This window comes from Schistocerca americana, chromosome 8 (genome assembly GCF_021461395.2).
Source record: "Schistocerca americana isolate TAMUIC-IGC-003095 chromosome 8, iqSchAmer2.1, whole genome shotgun sequence".
Lineage (NCBI taxonomy): Eukaryota > Metazoa > Arthropoda > Insecta > Orthoptera > Acrididae > Schistocerca > Schistocerca americana.
Genome location: NC_060126.1, coordinates 478,184,759 through 478,206,375, shown reverse-complemented (window position 1 = coordinate 478,206,375; position 21,617 = coordinate 478,184,759). Strand labels below are relative to the sequence as shown.

The following is a 21,617-nucleotide window of genomic DNA, read 5'->3' as shown; positions in this document are numbered from 1 at the left end:
AGCCATAATTATCTCCTACACTTTACAGCCATTTTCATCTCTTGTGCCACTGTACCAGAGGGGGGATTTTGCATTTATGTGAGCTGTTATGACCATTCTTCGCCCCCGCAACGCCGTGGTTACTCTAGTCAGGTGATTTAGGTGTTGGTCGATGTTGTCTCCGTACTGAAAGTACATATTTATGATAGTTATAATTCCCGCAGGAGATTGTATCTCCACGATGTTGCAGTGACTATTGGAGTGTTGTGAGAGTGTTTTTACTCGTAGAGTGGGATTTGTGACAACTATTGCCGCTTTGGGGGCATCCCCACTGCTGACAATCTGCCATGCAGCGGCTGCAAAGGATAGTTTCCCAGCTGGAGAAAACGGCTCCTGTACGCAGAGTAAATGAAGCCTCTTCTCCTCCACCTCCCTTCGAAGCTCGTGCATCACAAGTCTGCAGTTGTGTGCTTTTAGTTGTCTGATAGTTAATTTAGTCACAATGGGAAGTAAGTATGTATTCTGTCGTCAGGCCAAGTCTTGCTCAAATCAAAGGCGATACGACCGTTGGCTAGAGCTGACTGAGTGTAGATGTTATCTAGGTCAAATTTTTCGCCACGTCTTTCAACTACTTTCTTGAGTAAATCTCGCAGGGCTCCGAAGTCGGTGGGAAGGTTCACTGACTTTAAATGTATCCTATCTACAGCCTCCATTACCGAGAAGGTGACCTTTCTACCGTTCTCATGTCCCACACGTACCACATGTCTTAAGGCAGTAGTCAGGATATTCGGCTGCTCCAATCTTGCCAGTTGCATAGTGTATTCTATATTGGGATACCCCATAACCGGGTCTACAGGCGGTAGCCTGATTACGGTGCTGTCTGCTGCGGTTGCGTGTGCACTGGTACTAGTGACTATACAGGGTGAATACCACAACTTTAGGAATTTAAAACTCTGCAACGACAAAAGGCAGAGCTAAGCACCATCTGTCGGCGAATTAAGGGAGCTATAAAGTTTCATTTAGTTGTACATTTGTTCGCCATTTCAGCCAATAAAGTTTTTGGTCCCTTTTTCTTCGAAGGTGCTACTGTAACTGGACTACAGTATCTGGAGATGTTAGAGAATTGGCTGTTCCCTCAGCTCGAACAAGAAGCACAACAATTCATATTTCAGCAGGATGGAGCGCCACCACATTGGCACTTATCTGTCCGTAACTACCTGAACGTCAACTACCCTAGGCGATGGATCAGCCGCCAGGCAGCCCGTGACAGAGCACATCATCACTGGCCTCCAAGAAGCCCTGATCATACCCCCTGCGATTTTTTCTTATGGGGGTATGTTAAGGATATGGTGTTTCGGCCACCTCTCCCAGCCACCATTGATGATTTGAAACGAGAAATAACAGCAGCTATCCAAACTGTTACGCCTGATATGCTACAGAGAGTGTGGAACGAGTTGGAGTATCGGGTTGATATTGCTCGTGTGTCTGGAGGGGGCCATATTGAACATCTCTGAACTTGTTTTTGAGTGAAAAAAAAACCTTTTTAAATACTCTTTGTAATGATGTATAACAGAAGGTTATAATATGTTTCTTTCATTAAATACACATTTTTAAAGTTGTGGTATTCTTTTTGAATCACCCTGTACTTTCTTGAAGTGGCTGACGCTCTACGTGGTTTGGTTCGTCCTTGGTAAGTGCCAGCGGCGGGGCCGCCACCACAGCATGCTCTTTCCGCTGTTGATCTTTAAGCGGCCTCATTCCCCGCTTTTGGGAGGGGGGAGCTGTGACCTTTTCAGGGAAATCTGTTTGAATGCCTATGTCCACCGTAGGGAGATCTGTTTGGATTCCTTTCTCTGCTATTATCACTTTATTGGCGCCCGAAAGCGACCTTATGAATTCTTTAAATCTGTTTGCCCTCATAGCATTCCTCCTCCTTTTACTCAGGGATTTACGATTAAGCATCCTGTTTACTGAGCCCTGCTCAGACATAGTCACTTCTAGAAATTAATCTTTGTTCGAGCATCCGGTAAGTGGGGCAATTCCGTCCCGTGGCACCACATGATTTCTTACCGCGACTTTTACACGGAATGCAAACACCTGCTGCCTTGCATTCTTTGCGAGTGTGACCACTCTCACCACACTTGACGCATGCCGACCCCCTGGTTCAAATGGTTCAAATGGCTCTGAGCACTATGGGACTCAACTGCTGTGGTCATCAGTCCCCTAGAACTTAGAACTACTTAAACCTAGCTAACCTAAGGACATCACATACATCCATGCCCGAGGCAGGATTCGAACCTGCGACCGTAGCAACAGCGCGGCTCTGGAGTGGAGCGCCTAGAACCGCACGGCCACCGCGGCCGGCTGATCCCCTGGTGCAGTGCCTCGGAATGTGGTCCAGGTCACCACAGATGTGGCAATGAGGTACCAGGATATAATCCCTTGTGTTTATTGCGTGAAAGCCTACATATAATCTGCCCATTGATCTAATTCTTTTTCACATTTGCGCAGAGATCTCGTCGACGTGGTGTACAACATCACCATCTCGAGGCCCTGTTTTAAATCTTAGCTTGAAAGAATTTTTAAATTCCTGTTCATCAGTTTCGTCAAAGTTCTGTGTCCTGATCGTCTCATGTAGCTCCTCATTTGTCATTCGTTTCCTAGGTGGTTCACATTTAACTATCGAGTTGAACTTTTGAGTCCTTAATAACTTCTCTTTATCCTCTTCAGTAGCAACTTCAACGATTACCGGATTTCTACTTGGTTTGACTCTTTTAATTCTAATTTTATCTTTAACAGGGTCAACTGTGGTAGTAAGTAACTCCTGAATTTTCTTGACACTAGTGTCTTGGCCAGGCAGGGTCCTGAGGAAGACTGCTGTGTCTGGCCGTTTGGGAACTCTTTCAATAGTATCTTTAGTTGTATGCCCAGCCACAGCCGTCCAGGTCGTGGTGGGTTGCTTCCTCAATCTATCATTCTCTTTTTCTAGTTCTATGACGCAGCCTTCGAGACTTGCATTGGCTACAGCCCATGCTGATAACTCATTTTTAATGATATTCAGAGCCACGCGACTGATTTTACCATTTTTAATGTTTTGCTCCAAGAGCATTGTGATCCTCGCGTGTCTCTGCACAACTGTTTCATCCTCTGACTGTCCCATCTCGTCCTGTGGAGAGGGAGCAGACATCGTAGATGCCCGTATAGGCGCACTCGTTTCGATCTCAGCCATCATAGGTAACGAGTGATAAAAAGGTGGGAGCCCGTCTCTTACCCCGGACCAGCTCCTCTGGCGTGGGGGGGGGGGGGGGGGGTGGGACAAAGAACGCAGCCGCACACCGGCCTCGCCCCAAGGCCAAGGGCACTCTCAAGCTGCAGGGTTCAACGAGCCGTCGACAGCGCACTGGTCCTCATCGGTGGCTCCGTCATCGACGATTTCACCCGACGCTCCTCGGCAAGTGCACCCCACACTCCGGAGAGGCGGATGCACCCCTCGCCCTTCGCCGCCTACTAGCCTGAGCTTCCACCTCTCGGCCAAGGACCCACTCCTACTCAGGTGGTGGGCTGGTCACCCAGTCGTTCAGTGGTCTGGACTCATCTAACCTGGCCCAGGCGATGTCACCACCTCCTGGGTTTGGCAGAACACGCCCCGGTTACCCAGGGGCGCGGCGAAGCACTCTTGCCGACTCGCGCTACGATCCCACTCCTACAAACGAGGTCGCCGGCATGCAGAGCACCTGCTGGACTGTGCCCTGCGAAAAGAGAGAGGGACTGATCGTCGGCCCCTCAGACACAGCTCCCGCTGTGCCACGCACCCTTCGCTTTCGCATCGGGTTGGGTCGCTGCTCTCCTTTCTGTCGCAAGGCAGCGTTCGGGCGAACCCGAGAAATGTCGAGCTTAACGTCTGGCACCATGGGCACTTTGATTTTGTGCACTAAGCACATCGAACAGTTTCATGACCTGAGGCGATTCCCCCTCTCTTTCTTCCTGCCAACGTTACCCAAGTTAACGGGCGCGAACAAGTGGCGTGAGAGAAATGCTGCTTGCTGGGACGCCTATATCCACTGGTGTCCAAAATTAAAGCAACAAACCGCTGTTTCCCCGCCCTGCGTCTAATTCACGATATAATATACTGTCAACAAATGTCCATTCACTCGTGCTCTGCACGGAAGACTGCATTCGAGTCGACGGACAATGACGCTAACGATGACGTCATGACACCTATCAAACGGGCTAGTGTTTGCCGGGTAGACCCACATCCACAAACGCTGTGTACACAGTCACAGACGGTGCAGCACGGCACAGAGAAGATTGCGGTCGAGGGCTATAGGAAGAATGGAAACTGGGCAGTCGCAAATTGATGTGGCCCACTGGCTTAATGGGAATTATTCTGTTGTTTCTCGGATGTGGCGACACTTTATAGAGAACTAAACTGAATTCCGAAGACTAGCGCAGGGCCCACCACGTGTGACTTGACTTCAGAAATAGAGGACCATTATTTGGCTGTAAGGGCACAACGGTGCCGTCTTAGTACTGCCCGGCAACTGGCAACTGACCTAGCAGCATCCAATGGATGTGCTGTATTGAGGCAAATGCTGTACAGGCTTCAGGAGAGCGGTCTTTACTGTCAGAGGTCAACTGTATGTGCAGCCCAGACGCGTCTTCATAGCAAGGAACGTCTACAGTGGAGTTGTCAACATGCGACCTGGGCGGTCGAACAGTGAGCCAAGGCTCTTTTCATATATAAGTCCCGATGTGGTCTCGAGAGTGATTCTCGACGGATTCGCATCTGTAGATAAGATGGAACATGATTTCGCGACCCAGAAATTGTGGAAAGAAACCGAGATCGAGGAGGATGACTAATGATGTGGGTGTGGATTATGTTGACAACTCTTCATGAAATTTTATAAGTGAATCGACAAGGATTACCTGGTCAGGTATCATGAAGAGAGCTTGAGACCTCACGTGCGGTTGTTGCGAGGTGCTGTATGCCCAGACTTCGAATTGATGGACAATTATACTCGACGTCATAGAGTGATTGATGTTTTCTAGGAAGTATAAGATAATGCAAGCAAGAAGTGGCCTACTCGCTCTCCAGATTTAATCCCATAGAGCATGTCTGGGATGCACTAGGGAGAAGGTTGCATCACGTCAGTGTCCATCAGCCACTCTCTAACATTTGCGAGTAGCTCTACATTAAGACAGGGCATTATTGCTTCAACATGAGATTGATGACATCACTTGCTTGTGCCGTCGTTGCCAGACCTGTATTGCTGCCAGAGGTGGTCGCAGCTCCTTCTCAGTACATTAACCAGTTACTGGAATGTGTGCGTAAATCGGTTAAGTTGGAAAAACCGAAGAACATTTTTGTCTATCGTTAGGCATGTCGCAAATGTTTTCGTCCTGTGTCGTTTACATTGTTTCTACTTTACCATCCCCGTTTCGTACCGTTTTGTGGAAAAATAAACACAACATTGCATAATTTCCGTTTGTTGCTTTTGACACCAGTGCAGTTAGCATCACTGATTGTGAAGCCGACACTCTGAATGTTAGATGCGCAGTCTACTTACTTTTTCTCTCGGCTCAGGTTCGCGTTTATTATATATGTAGTTAGATTATATAATTGCGATGACAACCTGATCAGAAGAAACAAAAAAAAACAAAAACTCAGTCCCTCATTCATAATCAGATTTCTTCTCCAAGTTTCGTTAGCCTTTTTAAATATACATAGTACAAGAGTGGTTACGCTCAACAGCATCCACCCAAATATGACACACTTTTTCACTATTTCTTCAAAAACTATGATTTTATTTGTGACTGCTATCATGAAATTACACTTATTTGGTGTGCCTGCAGCGCAAAATCAGCAATTTCTTGACCTGAACACTTCTGCGCTTCCTCATCATTCCACAGATTTACAATAATGTACAAACAATTTCAAATACAACGTAATTAAATCTGAAAAAGTTACCACTTGGTAAGCAAACAAAATATACCAAACACAAAAAGCAAACACAAATGCAAGATTTTTGTATTTGATAAAATTGAAAGAAAAAATATATATATAGAACAATATTTATAAAACATACATTTCGGATATAGCTATTTGGAAAAGACTTATTAAACAACCATCATGACAACTGGCACTAAAGCAGATAAAGAGAAATTTCTAGCTCTTTTCTCACAAATGCATTTTTGAAATACCACTATATCACATTCGACTGAATTTGGTACTAACGATGTTTTACGCTTTGCTGTTAGCAAAATGTCAAAATGAAAAACACAACAGTGGGAGGGGGGGGGGGAGGGGGGTAATTTCGAAAAAATGACTTTGACAAATCTTGGTGCACTATTGTAACGTACATTAAAAATCATGGAAATTATTTGGAATATCCTTTAATATCTGTTATATCTGTTACAGTTTCAACAGTATTCATCCAGAAATATTAAACTCAGTTATTTTAGAGGTCTTTTTTTACCCCTTTAACGTCCGTATTGGCACGTATAAAAACAGGTGTCTTTTATTTTGCTTTGCACTATAATATATTCGAAGCTGATCAAAATCGAAGTAAATCCCGCGGATACGTTTACTCGTAAGATAGTTCACAACGAATCTTCCAGAACAATTTGGTCCGAGGTACGTTTTCGAATGCTCTTGTGGTTTCTCGTATCATAAAATGCAGTCAGTCCCACACTTCTAAGCGTAAATAGGAAATGAAGATCCCCCGAAGGCGATGGTAATTCAACAACGAATGGAAAGAAAAATAAAAGTCTTGAACAGTGCCGACGTAATTTATTACTATGAGTTACTATGGCGATATATTTGTGTGATAATACATGAATAGTATTGTAGTTCGTAAATCTCGTGTATTTTTTTCTTCTTTCATATTCAGAAACCTCTAAGTCAATAGAGAATGGCGAAATTTCTGTACTCTGGCTTTAAAATTTGTGAAGACCTCATACCAGTTATGCAAGTAATTTCGGTATATATTACCATTTTCGAGTGCTACGTGTAGCCTTGTAGGTGGCAGAGTCTACCATTATCGTAAACAAATGTAACAATGTTTCTTGTAATTGTTACTGCGTATTCTGTCTTCTGTACATGCTATGGAGCCCGTTTAACTAAATTTAGTAGTGCGTTACATTCAATGTCGTTCCGCAGGTGTAAACCATTGAACAAGTCAAACAAATGACGGTTTAGATAAGAGTATCTACAATATAGGAAAAGATAGTTCTAACAAATCAATTATTCTAGCGGCATTATTATGACAAGTCGGAATGCTGTCAACCGGAAAGATGACGTGTTCAATTACAGACAAGTGCAACAAAAAACCCGCATTTGGCTGCCGGCAAAGCCTTTCTCAGAAACATACACACACATTCATTCTAATTGTTATGACAAGGGTGAAATACTGACAACCAGGAAGATGGCGTGTTGAGTTGTAGACAAGTACAACGAAAACACGCATTTGGCTTACGGCAAAGCCTTTCTCAGGGACACACGCATTCATTCTAGTAACTACGACTTAGCGCACAGATGACCGGCAGCTGGGACCGATAGCTTAATGTGTAAGTCTTTTCTTTGAGTATGTCTGTGAGTCAAGGTATCATCTTTACGGTCAGTAGTAGTTTCTTCTTTCCCTGATAGTAATTATACTCCAACCAGAAATTCCCGTTGTTTAATGATTCTCGCAGTTGCTTCTAGTAATCTGTCATTTATATTCGCGATAGAGAACGCCACGGAAACGATAAAAATTAAATTTTCTTCCTGGATTAGCTAACTACTTACGAATACGTAGATAATATATCTTAGCAAGCTCATATCAGTGCTTGCATTCGTCATTATTGCATTATATATGTACCATAACGCATGAGGAAAATGCGTTTCGTGCTGTGTGTATAGACTTTTCCATCTCCCACATTCGGAAACATCTTTGTGAGGCTGAATGAGGACGACGTTTCTCCTTATTTGTCTACAATATTTGACTTCAGTAGGTTTCGGTGCTTCACCGACCTTTGTTGTCGTTTAATTCAAGAATCGTCACTATTGTGGTCAATGTAACATGGAATCTCGCAGTTGTTGGTGCGTATTCTGGCTTTTATAGCCGGCTGGTTTGAGGAGATTCGTAGGAGCCAAAATGGCGTCTGCTAGATAAGAAGAAATTTTTTCAGGCTTGCAGCTCTCGACCAGCACGGCGCAACTGACTGGCGAACCACCGAACGCAGTTGGAAGGCACCATGCTGCCCCTCGATGTACTCGTTATGAACAAGTATTATTTTTAGTTTTGGGACATTCAAAACCACTGCTGTTGTAAATGAAAATAGAATGAGACAACAGAAAGTAGGAGAAATTGCATAGCCGCGAACATCGTCGCTTGCAGTTCCGTAGATACACTGTCCACAATAATTATCAGAGTACCATTTCACAAAACTGGACATTCTGTCCCACCGGTTTGCAACTGAGGTTTTCTCTCCTCCACTACCAGCCTGTTGGAGAACTTGGCTGAAGCTGACGAAGGGCAATACCTTGCCCTCCCCCTCCCCCCCCCCCCCCCCCAGTCGCCCGTCAGCCACCTGCATCATGTGGTGGGTATGGTAGATGTAAAACAATTAATTACATGAGGATAGTATCATTATGCATTAATGTTACTCAATTTGACGAATTGAGATAGTGTTCCATCAAACGATATTTATGAATATATCCATCCGGAGCAGTGGCTGATTCCACAAGAAGCTCTTCCCGCAGGCCACACAGAGAAATAGTCCACATGGAAACCACTTAATTGCTTGCGTTTCTGTGTCACAAGATCGAAGAGCAACCGGCAGAGATGGGGCTTCCAGATGGACTCCTGAAGTCTAACCGTGGAGCTGCTGTGCAGACATCATCATATCTGCCACAATGCACAATACCTCCAACTGTGTGCACTATGGAAGATATTGTAAATGCTACACAAAGAGCACTGGGCATTGCTAATGTTTTGGCATCCGTTGTATAGTTAAATTAACCAATGTTTGTTAATATAATCTATGTGTATACGTGTCTCTTTCATTCTTTGACTGGTTTAATTTGTAAACTATAATGTACGAAGTAATGGAATGCAGTAATGTATGCAATAATGTTTTAGTTTGTTTCTGACACGAAATAAATAAAAAAAAATACATGCTCGGACTCTACCAGTTGTGAGATCTCCTTCAGAACCCAGAGTAATCTGGTCACAACACGCGATGTGTTCCGCAACAGCTTGGCAATTCCTTATTTGACCTCTCAGTGAACAGTCAGTGTTCTTGTATTTGAAGACACTGTAGCCTACCAGGTACTTCAACGTACTGATTGCCACCTCTTCACTGTGACTTACTGGACAATTGAATAAAATATCTAGAAGCAAGTTGTCTTTACTTTCTTCTTTCGTTTCACCCTTTCTGGGGTACGCTGGATCAATCACCTCATTGTACGTTTTCTTTTCTTAGGGCCCAGTATTTTTTCATTCTCTCTGATCTTCTTTTCCTCTCTCCTTCCGAGATGAAGGGTTTGGACTTTTGTGCAGATTTGTCTTGGAACCTTATGTTTTCATCTTTAGTAATTAATTTAGCTGTTCGATCGATAAGTGAATTTTCTGAAATCTTTAATTCTACTAGGTCTTTCTCAGTTTCTTTAAACCAGTTGGGTTACGTTTTGTGGTTACGGAAAAAGTCAAACATTTATTTGGTCAATCTGTTGGAATTCATTCTGAGAAGATGACCATAAAAATTTATCCTCCTTTTTCTCATAGTACCTGAAAGTTTTTCAATTTTCTTGTAGAGAGTTTCATGTTTGATGTATATAATCTTATTGTCTTGAATTTTTTGGTCCTATGATTTTTCTTAAAATTTTTCTTTCCTTTAGCTCACGTTTCTCCATTTGGCCTTCGAATTTTATGTTTAGTGTTTCTGCTGCATATAATGCTTCTGGATTCATCACTGTCTTGTAATGTGTTATTTTGGACGCCCATGAATGGGATTTTTTGTTGTATGTATTTTTTGTTAGTTGGAAGGCCAATTGAAGTTTATTATTTCTCGATCCCATTGGTTAGTTTTCCCCAGCATTCCAACTGCCTTTGATGTATTTACATGAGAGCTTGATGTTTGTCAATATCTTAGTTTTTTCAAATGAGATGCAAAGACCTATTTTAGCTGCTTGTTTCTTTAATTCAAGGAATTGCTCGTGTGCTTCTTCCATTGTTTCAGCAAACAGGGCCATATCATATGCAAAAGCATTGCTATTTACTTTAAGGTTCTTCTTTTTGCAACCCAATCTTATACCACTCTTAATATTCGTGTTCCATTCTCTGACTATTTTCTCAAGAGCACAATTGAACAGCAACGGTGAGAGCCCATCCCCCTGTCGGACTCCCGTTTTTATTTCAAAGGGTTCCCATAGTTCGTCCATAAAATTAACTTTGGAAAATGTATTTGGGAGCGTCGCTTTTATAATGTTAGTTGTTTTCATATAGGCCGGCCGGAGTGGCCGAGCTGTTCTAGGCGCTACAGTCTGGTACCGCGCGACCGCTACGGTCGCAGGTTCGAATCCTGCCTCGGGCATGGATGTGTGATGTTCTTAGGTTAGTTAGGTTTAAATAGTTCTAAGTTCTAGGGGACTGATGACCTCAGAAGTTAAGTCCCATAGTGCTCAGAGCCATTTGAACCATTTGTTTTCATATCCAAACCCATTTCTTCCAGAGAGATTCTCTATCAATCGAATCATATGCTTTTTTTCAAATCAATGAAGGAGATTACGTATGTCTTTGCCCTTGAATTTTTGTATGCCCTGATGTTTTCGAGGTTTAGTACTTGTTCGCGAGATGATCTACCCTTTCTGAAACCTCTCTGGTATTCCCTGATGTGCGGGTCCAATTGTGGCTCTGCCCTGTTCAAAAGGACTTCAGAAAAAAATCTTGTATGTTATATCCAGCAGTGATATTACTGTGTAATTGTTGGGGTCTGTGTTCAAACCTTTTTTGTGGATAGCGTGATGAGAGCTGTTCTTCTTTCTGTGGGGATTTCTTCTTCTTTCCAGATGTTATCGAAAACGCACCGAAGGGATGTAACTGCATTTTTGTCAGCTTTTTCCCGTAGTTCGGCCACTATTTGGTTTTCTCCGGACGCTTTGTTGGTTTTAAGTTCTGAAATGACCTTCTGTAGTTCTTCAGTCGTCGGTGGTTCTGAATCCGGCTTCTCACGGTTACTTGGGATGGATTAAAGTTTTTCAAGGATGGGTTCACAATTCAACAGTTTCTCAAAGTGGCCTGCTAGTATTTTGCAATTTTCTGCGTAATTTTGAGCTATGGTCCTATTTACATCTGGAAATTGGAGGGTGATTGCTCTGTATCTTGATAACCTTTGATTGAAAGTTGTGTAAATGCTTCTTGAGTTATTCTTAGTAAATCCTTCATCAATTTGGAGGAGAGTTTCGTTTTCATGTGTCTTCTCAATCCTCTTTAAATTTTTATCTACAAGTTTTCTGACTCTAAAAAGATTCAATCTGCTTTCTTCTGTTTTCTGTGATTGCCAGTTTTTCCATGTCTGTTTTCTTGTCTCAATGAGGGCACCAAATTTCAGCGACCACCAGGCACGATTTTTACTTTTTATATTAGGTGCTATCTGTTTGGCTGTAGTAATGAGGTTTTCCTTGATATTCTCAAAGCTTTGTGTCCGAATGGCTTCTGTTGGTTCTGTGAATTCATCTGATTTTAATATCCTTTTCGTGCTGTTCTTCCAACCCTCTATTTGTTCCATGCTGCGGTTCCTGTTCTGCCATCCCCATGACGTAACTGAGAAAATTTACGAAACTAGTGCGACGATATAAAAACAATCGTAATAACGAAAATATTGATAAAAGCCACAAAGACGAAGTGTTACGATTATTGCAGTGAAATATTGTAAAATAATATAGAAAAATAACAATGACATTTACAATTAATACGAAACACTATGTATTTCAAGGATAATCAGTGAACAAAGATAAAAATGAATAGACAGTCCTCTAACAAGGTAAAGAGAGAAAAAACTAACTACTCCTCGTTTTGTTCTTGATCGTAGAAGGACGTCATTGACGATTCGTGATGCGAATGGTACGTGTTTGTTACTAATACTGTAAGAAAAAGCATTCTTATGGTAATAACAATTAATTCTATAAATGTGTAAACTTGTTTTTTCCTTTCAATAGTGTAGGGAGAGGCATCCCATAATTATTACTGAATAATGTGCAGTTTTCATATACTGAGCTGATTTTGTTTCAAAGACCCCATTACGAGCGAGAACAAAATTTTAAGTTTCATTATCTGCTTAAGTGTTTCTATTGAAAGTGAATCAATATTTCATTGCAGACACTATTTTTGTGTTAGCCTGGACCAGTCAGCACGGATTAGGTCTCACGCGATTCACTACATAAAAAAAAACTGTAATTCAGATGTAAATATAAAGTAGCTTTCAAAGAATTTTAATCAGTTCTATAACAAGATTTCAATGGGAACCTCACAGAAAGCACAGATTCGCTTCTCAATAACAGAAGAATGAAGCTTGTCGGATTTCAATGTGTGCGACATTTAGCTTTGCTAGGATTTTGATGTGAAAATTACCGAACTATCAGTTTAATAAGTCACAGCTGCGAAACACTAACGCGAAGTCTAGCATTTGTAGACTTATAGAAAGCTTTTGACAATGTTGACTGGAATACTCTCTTTCAAATTCTAAAGGTGTCAGGGGTAAAATACAAGGAGCGAAAGGCTATTTACAATTTGTACAGAAACCAGATAGCAGTTATAAGAGTCGAGGGGCACGGAAGGGAAGCAGTGGTTGGGAAGGGAGTGAGACAGGGTTGTAGCCCTTCTCCGATGTTATTCAATCTGTATATTGAGCAAGCAGTAAAGGAAACAAAAGAAAAATTCGGAGTAGGTATTAAAATCCATGGAGAAGAAATAAAAACTTTGTGGTTCGCCGAAGACATTGTAATTCTGTTAGAGGCAGCAAAGGACTTGGAAGAGCTGTTGAACGGAATGGACAGTGTCTTGAAGGGAGGATATAAAATGAACATCAAAAAAAGAAAACGAGGATAATGGAATGTAGTCGAATTAAGTCGGGTGATGCTGAGGGAATTAGATTAGGAAATGAGACACTTAAAGTAGTAAAGGAGTTTTGCTATTTGGGGAGCAAAATAACTGATGACGGTCGAAGTAGAGAGGATATAAAATGTAGACTGGCAATGGCAAGGAAAGCGTTTCTGAAGAAGAAAAATTTGTTAACATCGAGTATAGATGGAAGTGTCAGGAAGTCGTTTCTGAAAGTATTTGTATGGAGTGTAGCCATGTATGGAAATGAAACATGGACGATAGATAGTTTGGACAAGAAGAGAATAGAAGCTTTCGAAATGTGGTGCTACAGAAGAATGCTGAAGATTATATGGGTAGATCACATAACTAATGAGGAGGTATGGAACAGAATCGGGGAGAAGAGGAGTTTGTGGCACAACTTGACAAGAAGAAGGAACTGGGGTTGGTAGGACATGCTCTGAGGCATCAGAGGCATCACAAATTAAGCGTCGGAGGGCAGCGTGGAGGGTAAGAATCGTAGAGGAAGACCAAGAGATGAATACATTAAGCAGATTCAGAAGTACGTAGGCTGCTGTAAGTACTGGGAGATGAAGAAGCTTGCACAGGATAGAGTAGCATGGAGAGCAGCATCAAACCAGTCTCAGGACTGAAGACCACAACAACAACAGGATTTTAACGTGCGCGACATATAGCTTTGCTACTTTTCTTGTCTAATACGTTAAACGCAAACATGATAGACTACTTCAACTCACAGTTGAAAAGAAATTAACATTACCCGCACAACAACTAAAACTTTTCATGTAACCGTCAAGAGTTTGGTGCACTTTAACACAGCATTTCAGCTTCGTGTTGCACAGCGATACTGCGCGCCTGCAAACGACGAAAGGTACGTGAAACATAATATTCTAATAACGACAGGCCCTCAGAAGACTAAAGTGTGTAGGGTCAAGGCGCCCAGGAAAGTACATTTCTTTTTATTGAAAATAGCAAAGGTCAATTAAGGTGGCTTTAATGCTGTTGCGCTTTGTAATTTGCAACCTTTCATATCAGAGAACATCATTTTGTGTTGGTAGAATTGAGAATTCTGCATTTGCAACTGCATTTACCATTGATACTGAGTATAAGTCATCTTAATCATTTCTTGTGCTACACGAACATTGAAAATAACATCATTCAGTTCGGAAAGTAGTACAAATGGCGCCTAAGTGGGGCCAAATTCTTGTTAAGAGTGCCAAGAATATTTAACGGAGATAGAAAAACTAAGTGAACTTAAGAATACATACTGATTAAACTGTATAACTTGTGTATGTATGCGTATATATATGACGAATATTTAATACTGTACATGATTATTATTCGTGAACCGAAGGAGAAGTCTATTGTATGAGTGAACTGAAGGAAAACAGAGACATTTGATTTGGACAAAAAGAAACTGAACTTGGACCATAAGTTGAACAGTGGCAGAAACATTTACAAGGTAAAGACATTTGCATCAGTGCACCAGCTTGCTGATATAGTGACTAGTAACTTCCTCTGGTGCACGAACCATATGAAAATTTGGATTAACTGTAAATTACATCATGTAACATTTACGTGTAAATTGCACTGGTGTGCATTGCTTTGCGTGTGCTTGACAGCTGTTTGAGTAGCACCTTAAGTGACATTTTTCCATTTTTGACTGTGTGTAACCTTTTGGAAGGTAACCCAGTGGTTTGTAGACTGAAGGGGAAATTGAATATATACCGTGTGACGATATTTGTGATTTCATTGTATGTAAGAGATGTCATCTAGTTTAACATTAACTATGGGTCGACCGAAGAATGTAGTAATTGTAGAAAGTGAAAACGTACTGTAGACGGAACATAGTGTGGAAGATGTATTGGAACATGTACCACAGCAAAACGACGCTCAGACTATCAATGAGGAATCATATATACAATCTACAAGTAGGGAATCGGATGCGCAAGTCCCTTCTAGGGAAGTTGATGGGCGTATCGAGAATATAGCTCTGAAAGACGGAAAAACAGGTTTACCGGAAACAGAAACTGTCGGTAAACGTCAAACAGAAATGAGTTCCATGGAAAACCACATGTGTGAATTTCTCAGGAAACTCGAATTAAAATAGAAAGAACTCGAAGAAAATTTTATCAAAAAAGTAGCTGAAATGTGGTTTCGCAGAACTGAGCGGATCAGGTTGTGGAAAGGGGCCAATTACTAACAATTACTGTTAGCTTTACAAGAACACATACAACTTTATTCCTCGAAAAAAAAATGCACAGTTTTCTCTTTAAAACAACATGATCAATTCAAGGCTGAGGGCCCAAGTAACTTCTCCAGATAAGTTTAAATAATTCGTTCTAAATCATGAGGATTTAGAGAAACGGTGGAAAGGCTTACTTAAGTAAAACTGCAGTATCTCCTCGGTTGGAGGCCGAAGTAATATTTCAGAACAGGAAAGGAAATTCTTAAAAATCCAAGCATTTACAAATTTCGGCCAAAGGCCATATTAAGGAAAATTCAAATTAATTCTTGGTATGAAAGCACAATTAAATATTTTTAACGTAATAAAAGAGATTATTTAAGAATAAACTTTTACACAATACAACAGAAAAACATCTTAAGAAAACTTGAAGTGTCTTGTCGGCTGAAGGGCCAAACATTACTCAAAAATAATTTAAGAGAACCTTAAGATAAACATTTACAGAACACGGCTGAAGGCCGTTTCAAGGATTCAAGATAATTAAAGTGAAGGCTTACAGACAAGGATTTACATTTTAAAGTCACAGATTCTGAAACAAACGCGGCTGAAGGCCTAAATACAGAGCAACAAGAATTTTAAATAAAACACGGCTGAAGGCCTAATCTTAAAATAGTTGACATGAAGTTCGGCTGAAGGCCATATACTACACAAAAAACCGACCTAATTAATACATGGATGACGGCCTGGCACTGTACCTGCCACCAAATAAAATGACAATCACAAGCAACTAACAGTGGTGCTCAGAAGTGTTCCAATGGTAGGCCTGGTGAGGAAACTAACAACAGTTTATGTGAGACATGCAGCCAACCGTAACACTAAACAATCGGGTGGCAACACGACCTACGGATAGCTGAAGAACCGGTAGGGGTCCCCATTGGGGTAGTGGCCGATCTTAAATATGGATAAAATATATTAATGTGACAGTGACGGCTAACTACCACTACTGCTGAATCAAAAGCGATATTGTAAATAACTTGTATGTATTGTAAATTATCTCACGATAGAAATTAAATCATATTGAACAAATCATGAATGAAAACAAATTAAAGAAATTGTACACTGTTCTTAGATATACTGCACTGGTAAGATTGGCTCTCAGCTCTTAATGTTAAGTTGATGCGAAGTTAGATTTAATTATGCCCCTGGATAAGCAAATGGTAAATGCTATCTGACTGCGTTCCTATAATCTCAATGTTAAGTTGATGCAAAGTTAAATTTAATTATGGCCCTGGATAAGCAAATGGTAAACGCGGTCTAACTGCGTTCCTATAATCTCTTTTGTGTCTGAAATAATATGCACTTCGGACACCACCACCAAGAAACAAACCAAACAACATGCAAAAAGACAAATAACCAATAACGAATCGTAAGCAAAACTCCACGGATGCTCAGTGGATGGCAAGAACACGATCCAACAATTATTTCTGAACTTTACTGCCGCTGCTGCAAGTTTTACAATACCATCTACCAGCGTGCTGGCTCCGTCGATACTGTTGGGGCGGCGACTGCAGCTGAATTAAGATAAGTCTCTCAAATATCTTGAGCAGAATAAAGTACTCAGAAACTGCTAATACCAAAAGCCCTATATTTCCTCTAAATGGTATACAGCGCTTTCAAGACTGGCTCTACAACCTTTAAGGTGCAGCCCAGTGTGTCTTGTACTAACGTGCAATACCAGTATGATAGCTCTGCGCACTGGTTGACGACGTTCAATGGTGGCTGCTAGCCTATAAGGCGGAATCAACTGCAATTATACTATAGTTCAATTCTTTTATCTTGGCGGCTCGCGCATGCCCGCCCAGACGCGGGAGATTGCTGCGTTGCCACTTGAACGCACCAAGAGAAGCAGCGCCATAGTATAGTATAGTTCGCAAACTTACGTTTAGGGGGGAGCCCGCAGTTTATGAAGCAAAGTCACCACGGCCGCATTAACCCTTTCGCTGCTACAGAGACGTGCTCCCCGCATTCCGCGCAGTGCGCGATTTTGTCACTGCACTGCTCGCCTGTGCAGACACATGGTGCTCCCACTGCTTTGACACACTTATCATACGATTTCACAAAAACTATTTGCCCCAAAAATTTGATTTTTACACATCTTCTTGACTGATACCTTCCCCCCATAATGACTTAATTTTGTTTCGATGTTCAACGCAGTTATTGTGCAGCATTAAATGTAGTAAACCATTGTACGAAATTTTGAAGAGTTTGCAGAGGTAAAAGTCCACAGTTTATACTTTCCGTATGGTCGATTTTAGTTGCCACAATGTTGAGAAAGAAATGTGGACAATATACCTAAATTTCACATAAAATTTACTGTATAACAATATCTCATTTAAGTACCACGTAGGTGTCGTATGTAATATTGAGAAATATTCCGTCTTTCGCGACTGTAACAAAAGTTTTACTTACACTGAGCACGTTTGGCTTTATGTTAAATAAAGAGACAAAGCACTAGAAATTTCAAAAAATTGCATTCAAACGAATATAATTGGTGAAGTAACGCACTTCGATATTGTTTTTAATTAATGAAAATATTATGCTCCGCACAAGCTTTGAACTCCTAACCTTTGGCGTAGAAGCCCATCGCCTTAACCATTACGCTATCGGAACTCGTCACGCTGCAGAACTCCATGAAGACTCTAACACGTCACGGAAAATACTGACAAACACTGTTGGTATGACTATGAATTACTCACGGTTCGTCGAAGTACAGTAGGAAATAAACAATTACCGCTGTTCTGTATTGCGAAAAAGCGGTTCGTAGGATTGATACAAACACCTTTCCTTGCTATCGCCTGAATTAGGAGTCTTATTGCTTGTTTGGTTTAACTAATTAATACAATATGAAGCAATTGGTATAAAGAATGCTTTTTCCAAACTTTCTATAAAAGAAAGTCTGCTATCAAGATATTGCTTTTGTTCTATTAGTTTATTTATGACTGAACGTTTCTAAAACTCGTCCATGCTCTGCACTGCAGTCGAGATCTGGCAACGTCGTTCTCTGTTCATTGGCTGACTGTGTTTTGTGACGTGAGATGCGCAGAATGAACCTAAACTCGGCCGCCAACATAAATGACACACACTTTAGTAGTCAATGCAATGCCTATCATGGACGCGGATGTCCAACTGTAGCTGCGGACTCTATATCATACACAGCGCAGTGTTCAGAATCTAAGTCCCTATCTCAGAGCTACTGAACTTTGCGACTGTCCGCTTTCACGGTACAAGACGCTCTCCCACCTGTCGCTCTCTGCACGATGCTCTTCTGACAATCTTGCCGCCAAACTCTAATCAGCCAATCCCGACGCTGCAAAGGCCTCCCACATCTGCCTCGCGGAGTAATACAATTTCTCCACCTATCCAAAAATTTCTCTGTTCAAACAGCGGGCGTTTACCCTCAGCGTTTCCCGCACTTTTTTATGAACTGCCCAATCAGAGCTCAGCCCATTTGCCGCTGATAAAGCGCGCGACCGGGCGGCGCTAGCGCGTACGTTGGACGCTCTCTGTCTGCTCGAGATTTCCCCTCTCTCTCTCACCTGGCACCCGTCGGCGTTCCTTTTGATGCTTGCCGGTCAGTGGCCGCATCCCCTGGGACCCCCGGCCCCTGCACAATGCTCTTCCGGCGCTCACCGGCCTTCGCCTCCCCGCCTCCACTGGCAAATCCACTTTGCTTACACCTACAGCATGCAACTAAATATTATCATTAGCAAAGCCCGTATTATTTCAGACTTGTGTCTAATCATCGTGTATCTCTCTTACTAATCCACCTAATAAGATTAATTAACCATTATATGGGTTTATTTATTCCAAATATGCAGAATAATCTGCGAAATGAATGTTACAAATGAAAGCCACCTTTCAAACCAACTCACAGCGTCATCAATTCCATCAATTCCCTTCCACCCAACACACTCGCTGCTCTGTTTCAATCGACCGACTGACTACTCCAGTACGCTGACAGTATTCATCTACTCAGTGGAAATCACAGAAGCTACACGCGGTTTCACATAAACATACTTGCACAAGAACATGAACAGTCGTAAAAGCAATCACTGTGGAACAACAAGGACGAATGAATTCGAGACACAGAGAGTTTCCACAAGCGGTCGGCGACCAAATACACGTCGTCCGATGAGACGAAAGAACAACCCAGGTCGTTCCCACTAATGTTACATTTGTCAGCAACGGTCAGGCGAGGCTTGGCTATCCGAAGCTGACTGCAGCTCCAACCCGACTCAAGTCGATGTCCGTTCGGAATTCGGAGACACTGCCACCCGGGAACACTGGCTCGGACCCATCCATGCAGAGGTTACTCTTTCCCATTGGCCACGACATCTCTGCGCAAAGAAGTAACCGACACACGTCCGGCACGAGGACCAAGCAACGAGGCCCAGAAACGGTCAAAAGACCCAATACACATCGCCCGATGAGACGACCAACCGAACGACCAACCAACGGTCGTCCTGTTCCAATCTCCCTCCGTCGGACAGTTCATGTGTGTCGCCAGCGGTCGGCGAGCACTGGCTGTCCGCACCTCTCTGGCGCTCCATCACCGACTCACCGATGCTGCGCCCCGACAGAGCTCCCAACTGAACTCCAGACACACGACGACCCGGAAATACTTTCGGTCGCTCCAGAGATGGTGCGACAGTGCTCTTATCGATAAGCGCTACTGCTGCCACTCACGACCAGTTGAGGAAGGAAGTTAGTGACGCCCGTAAATGGAATAACAAAGCGGGGTGGTAGTACCGTTAGAGAAGATGGCAAACCATAAGCGGGATGAGCGCGAGCCGCGCACAGCTCAGTAGTATCCGTATTGGATGGAAAGGACAAAGAGATAGGGAAACAGCGCTCCACAGATATCTGATAAGAGAACTCAACGCTGACTTGGAAGCGCGTGACATGGAGATATTAGACCATGTACACGCAGGGCCCAGCAGAGCACAAACACTGGTTGAATGATAATTAACTGAAACCCTCAGCTGCCGACAGGTGTTGTTGATACGAGGTGCGGCTAGAAAAAAACCGGACTGATGTTGGAAAAAACATTTATTTACAATTATTTACAATTTCATGTTATCTCCTTCAATGTACTCTCCTCCTCGGTCTCTACACCGCTCCATACGAATTTTCCACTGTTCATAGCAATGCTGCAGATCATTTTCGGTAAGTCCATACATTACTTCCGTCGCTTTTTCTTTTACTGCTTCAACAGTCTCAAATCTAGTTCCTTTCAAAGCTCACTTGACTTTAGGGAAAAGAAAAAAGTCACAGGGGGCCAAATCAGGTGAGTAGGGTGGATGATCTAAGATGGGAATGTTGTGTTTTGCCAAAAACGTCTTCACTGACAACGCTCTGTGAGCTGGGGCATTGTCTTGGTGAAGGATCCATGACTTCTTTCTCCACAAATTGTTCCGTTTTCTCCGTACTCGTTCACGTAGGGTAGCCAGGACGCTAATGTAGTAATCCTGATTCGCTGTTTGTCCCTCTGGTACCCAATCAATGTGCACAATCCCTTTGATGTCAAAAAAAACAATCATCATTGCCTTGAATTTCGATTTTGACATTCGTGCTTTTTTTTGTCGTGGAGAACCAGGAGTTTTCCAATGCATCGATTTTGTAAGAAGGTGGGATCCCTTTCAATGTTTTCTAGGATGTCAGAACAAATCATTCTTCGGCGTTCCTTCTGTTCAATTGTGAGACACTTTGGAACCATTTTTGAACACACTTTGTTCATGTTGAAACTTTCATGAAGAATCTGCCTAACACTTTCCTTGTTAACTCCTGTTAACTCAGACACTGCTCTGATTGTTAAACGGCGATCTTGTCGAACAAGTTCACCGATTTTTTCAATGTTTGCATCAGTTTTTGCTGACAATGGTCTGCCAGTGCGAGTGTCATCACTGGTGTCTTCGCGGCCATCTTTAAATCGTTTAAACCACTCAAACACTTGTGTTCGCGATAAACAATCATCGCCGTACACTTGTTGTAACATTACAAACGTTTCACTTGCAGATTTTCCTGGTTTGAAACAAAATTTGATGTTAACACGCTGTTCTTTCTGTACACTCAACATTTTCCGACGCACAGACAAAACGTCAACTACTTAAAACAGACGCCACGGGCAGACTGAGTGCAGGAGGCAGATGAAACTCGAGCAGTAGGCGGAGCGAGAGTCACGTGACAGGCCACGCGACTTTCAGCCTTATTGCAATCGTTTTATTGTTTCACCAGTACTAGTCCGGTTTTTTTCTAGCCACACCTCGTATACCTCGATGGGGACAGCTGAAAATGTG

General features: G+C 42.3%; 1 protein-coding gene across 1 annotated transcript in view; it reads right to left on the bottom strand.

The window, feature by feature from the left end:
• The window catches only part of LOC124545929, a 67,245-nt gene extending 48,044 nt beyond the window's left edge, over positions 1 to 19,201 (bottom strand). The window contains exons 1-2 of the mRNA XM_047124889.1: positions 19,194 to 19,201; positions 18,858 to 18,998 (exon numbers count right to left, since the gene is read on the bottom strand). Coding sequence (XP_046980845.1) covers positions 18,858 to 18,998; positions 19,194 to 19,201 — 149 coding nt within the window. The remainder of the gene's footprint in view (positions 1 to 18,857; positions 18,999 to 19,193) is intronic.
• Between the last annotated feature and the right edge of the window lie 2,416 nt (positions 19,202 to 21,617).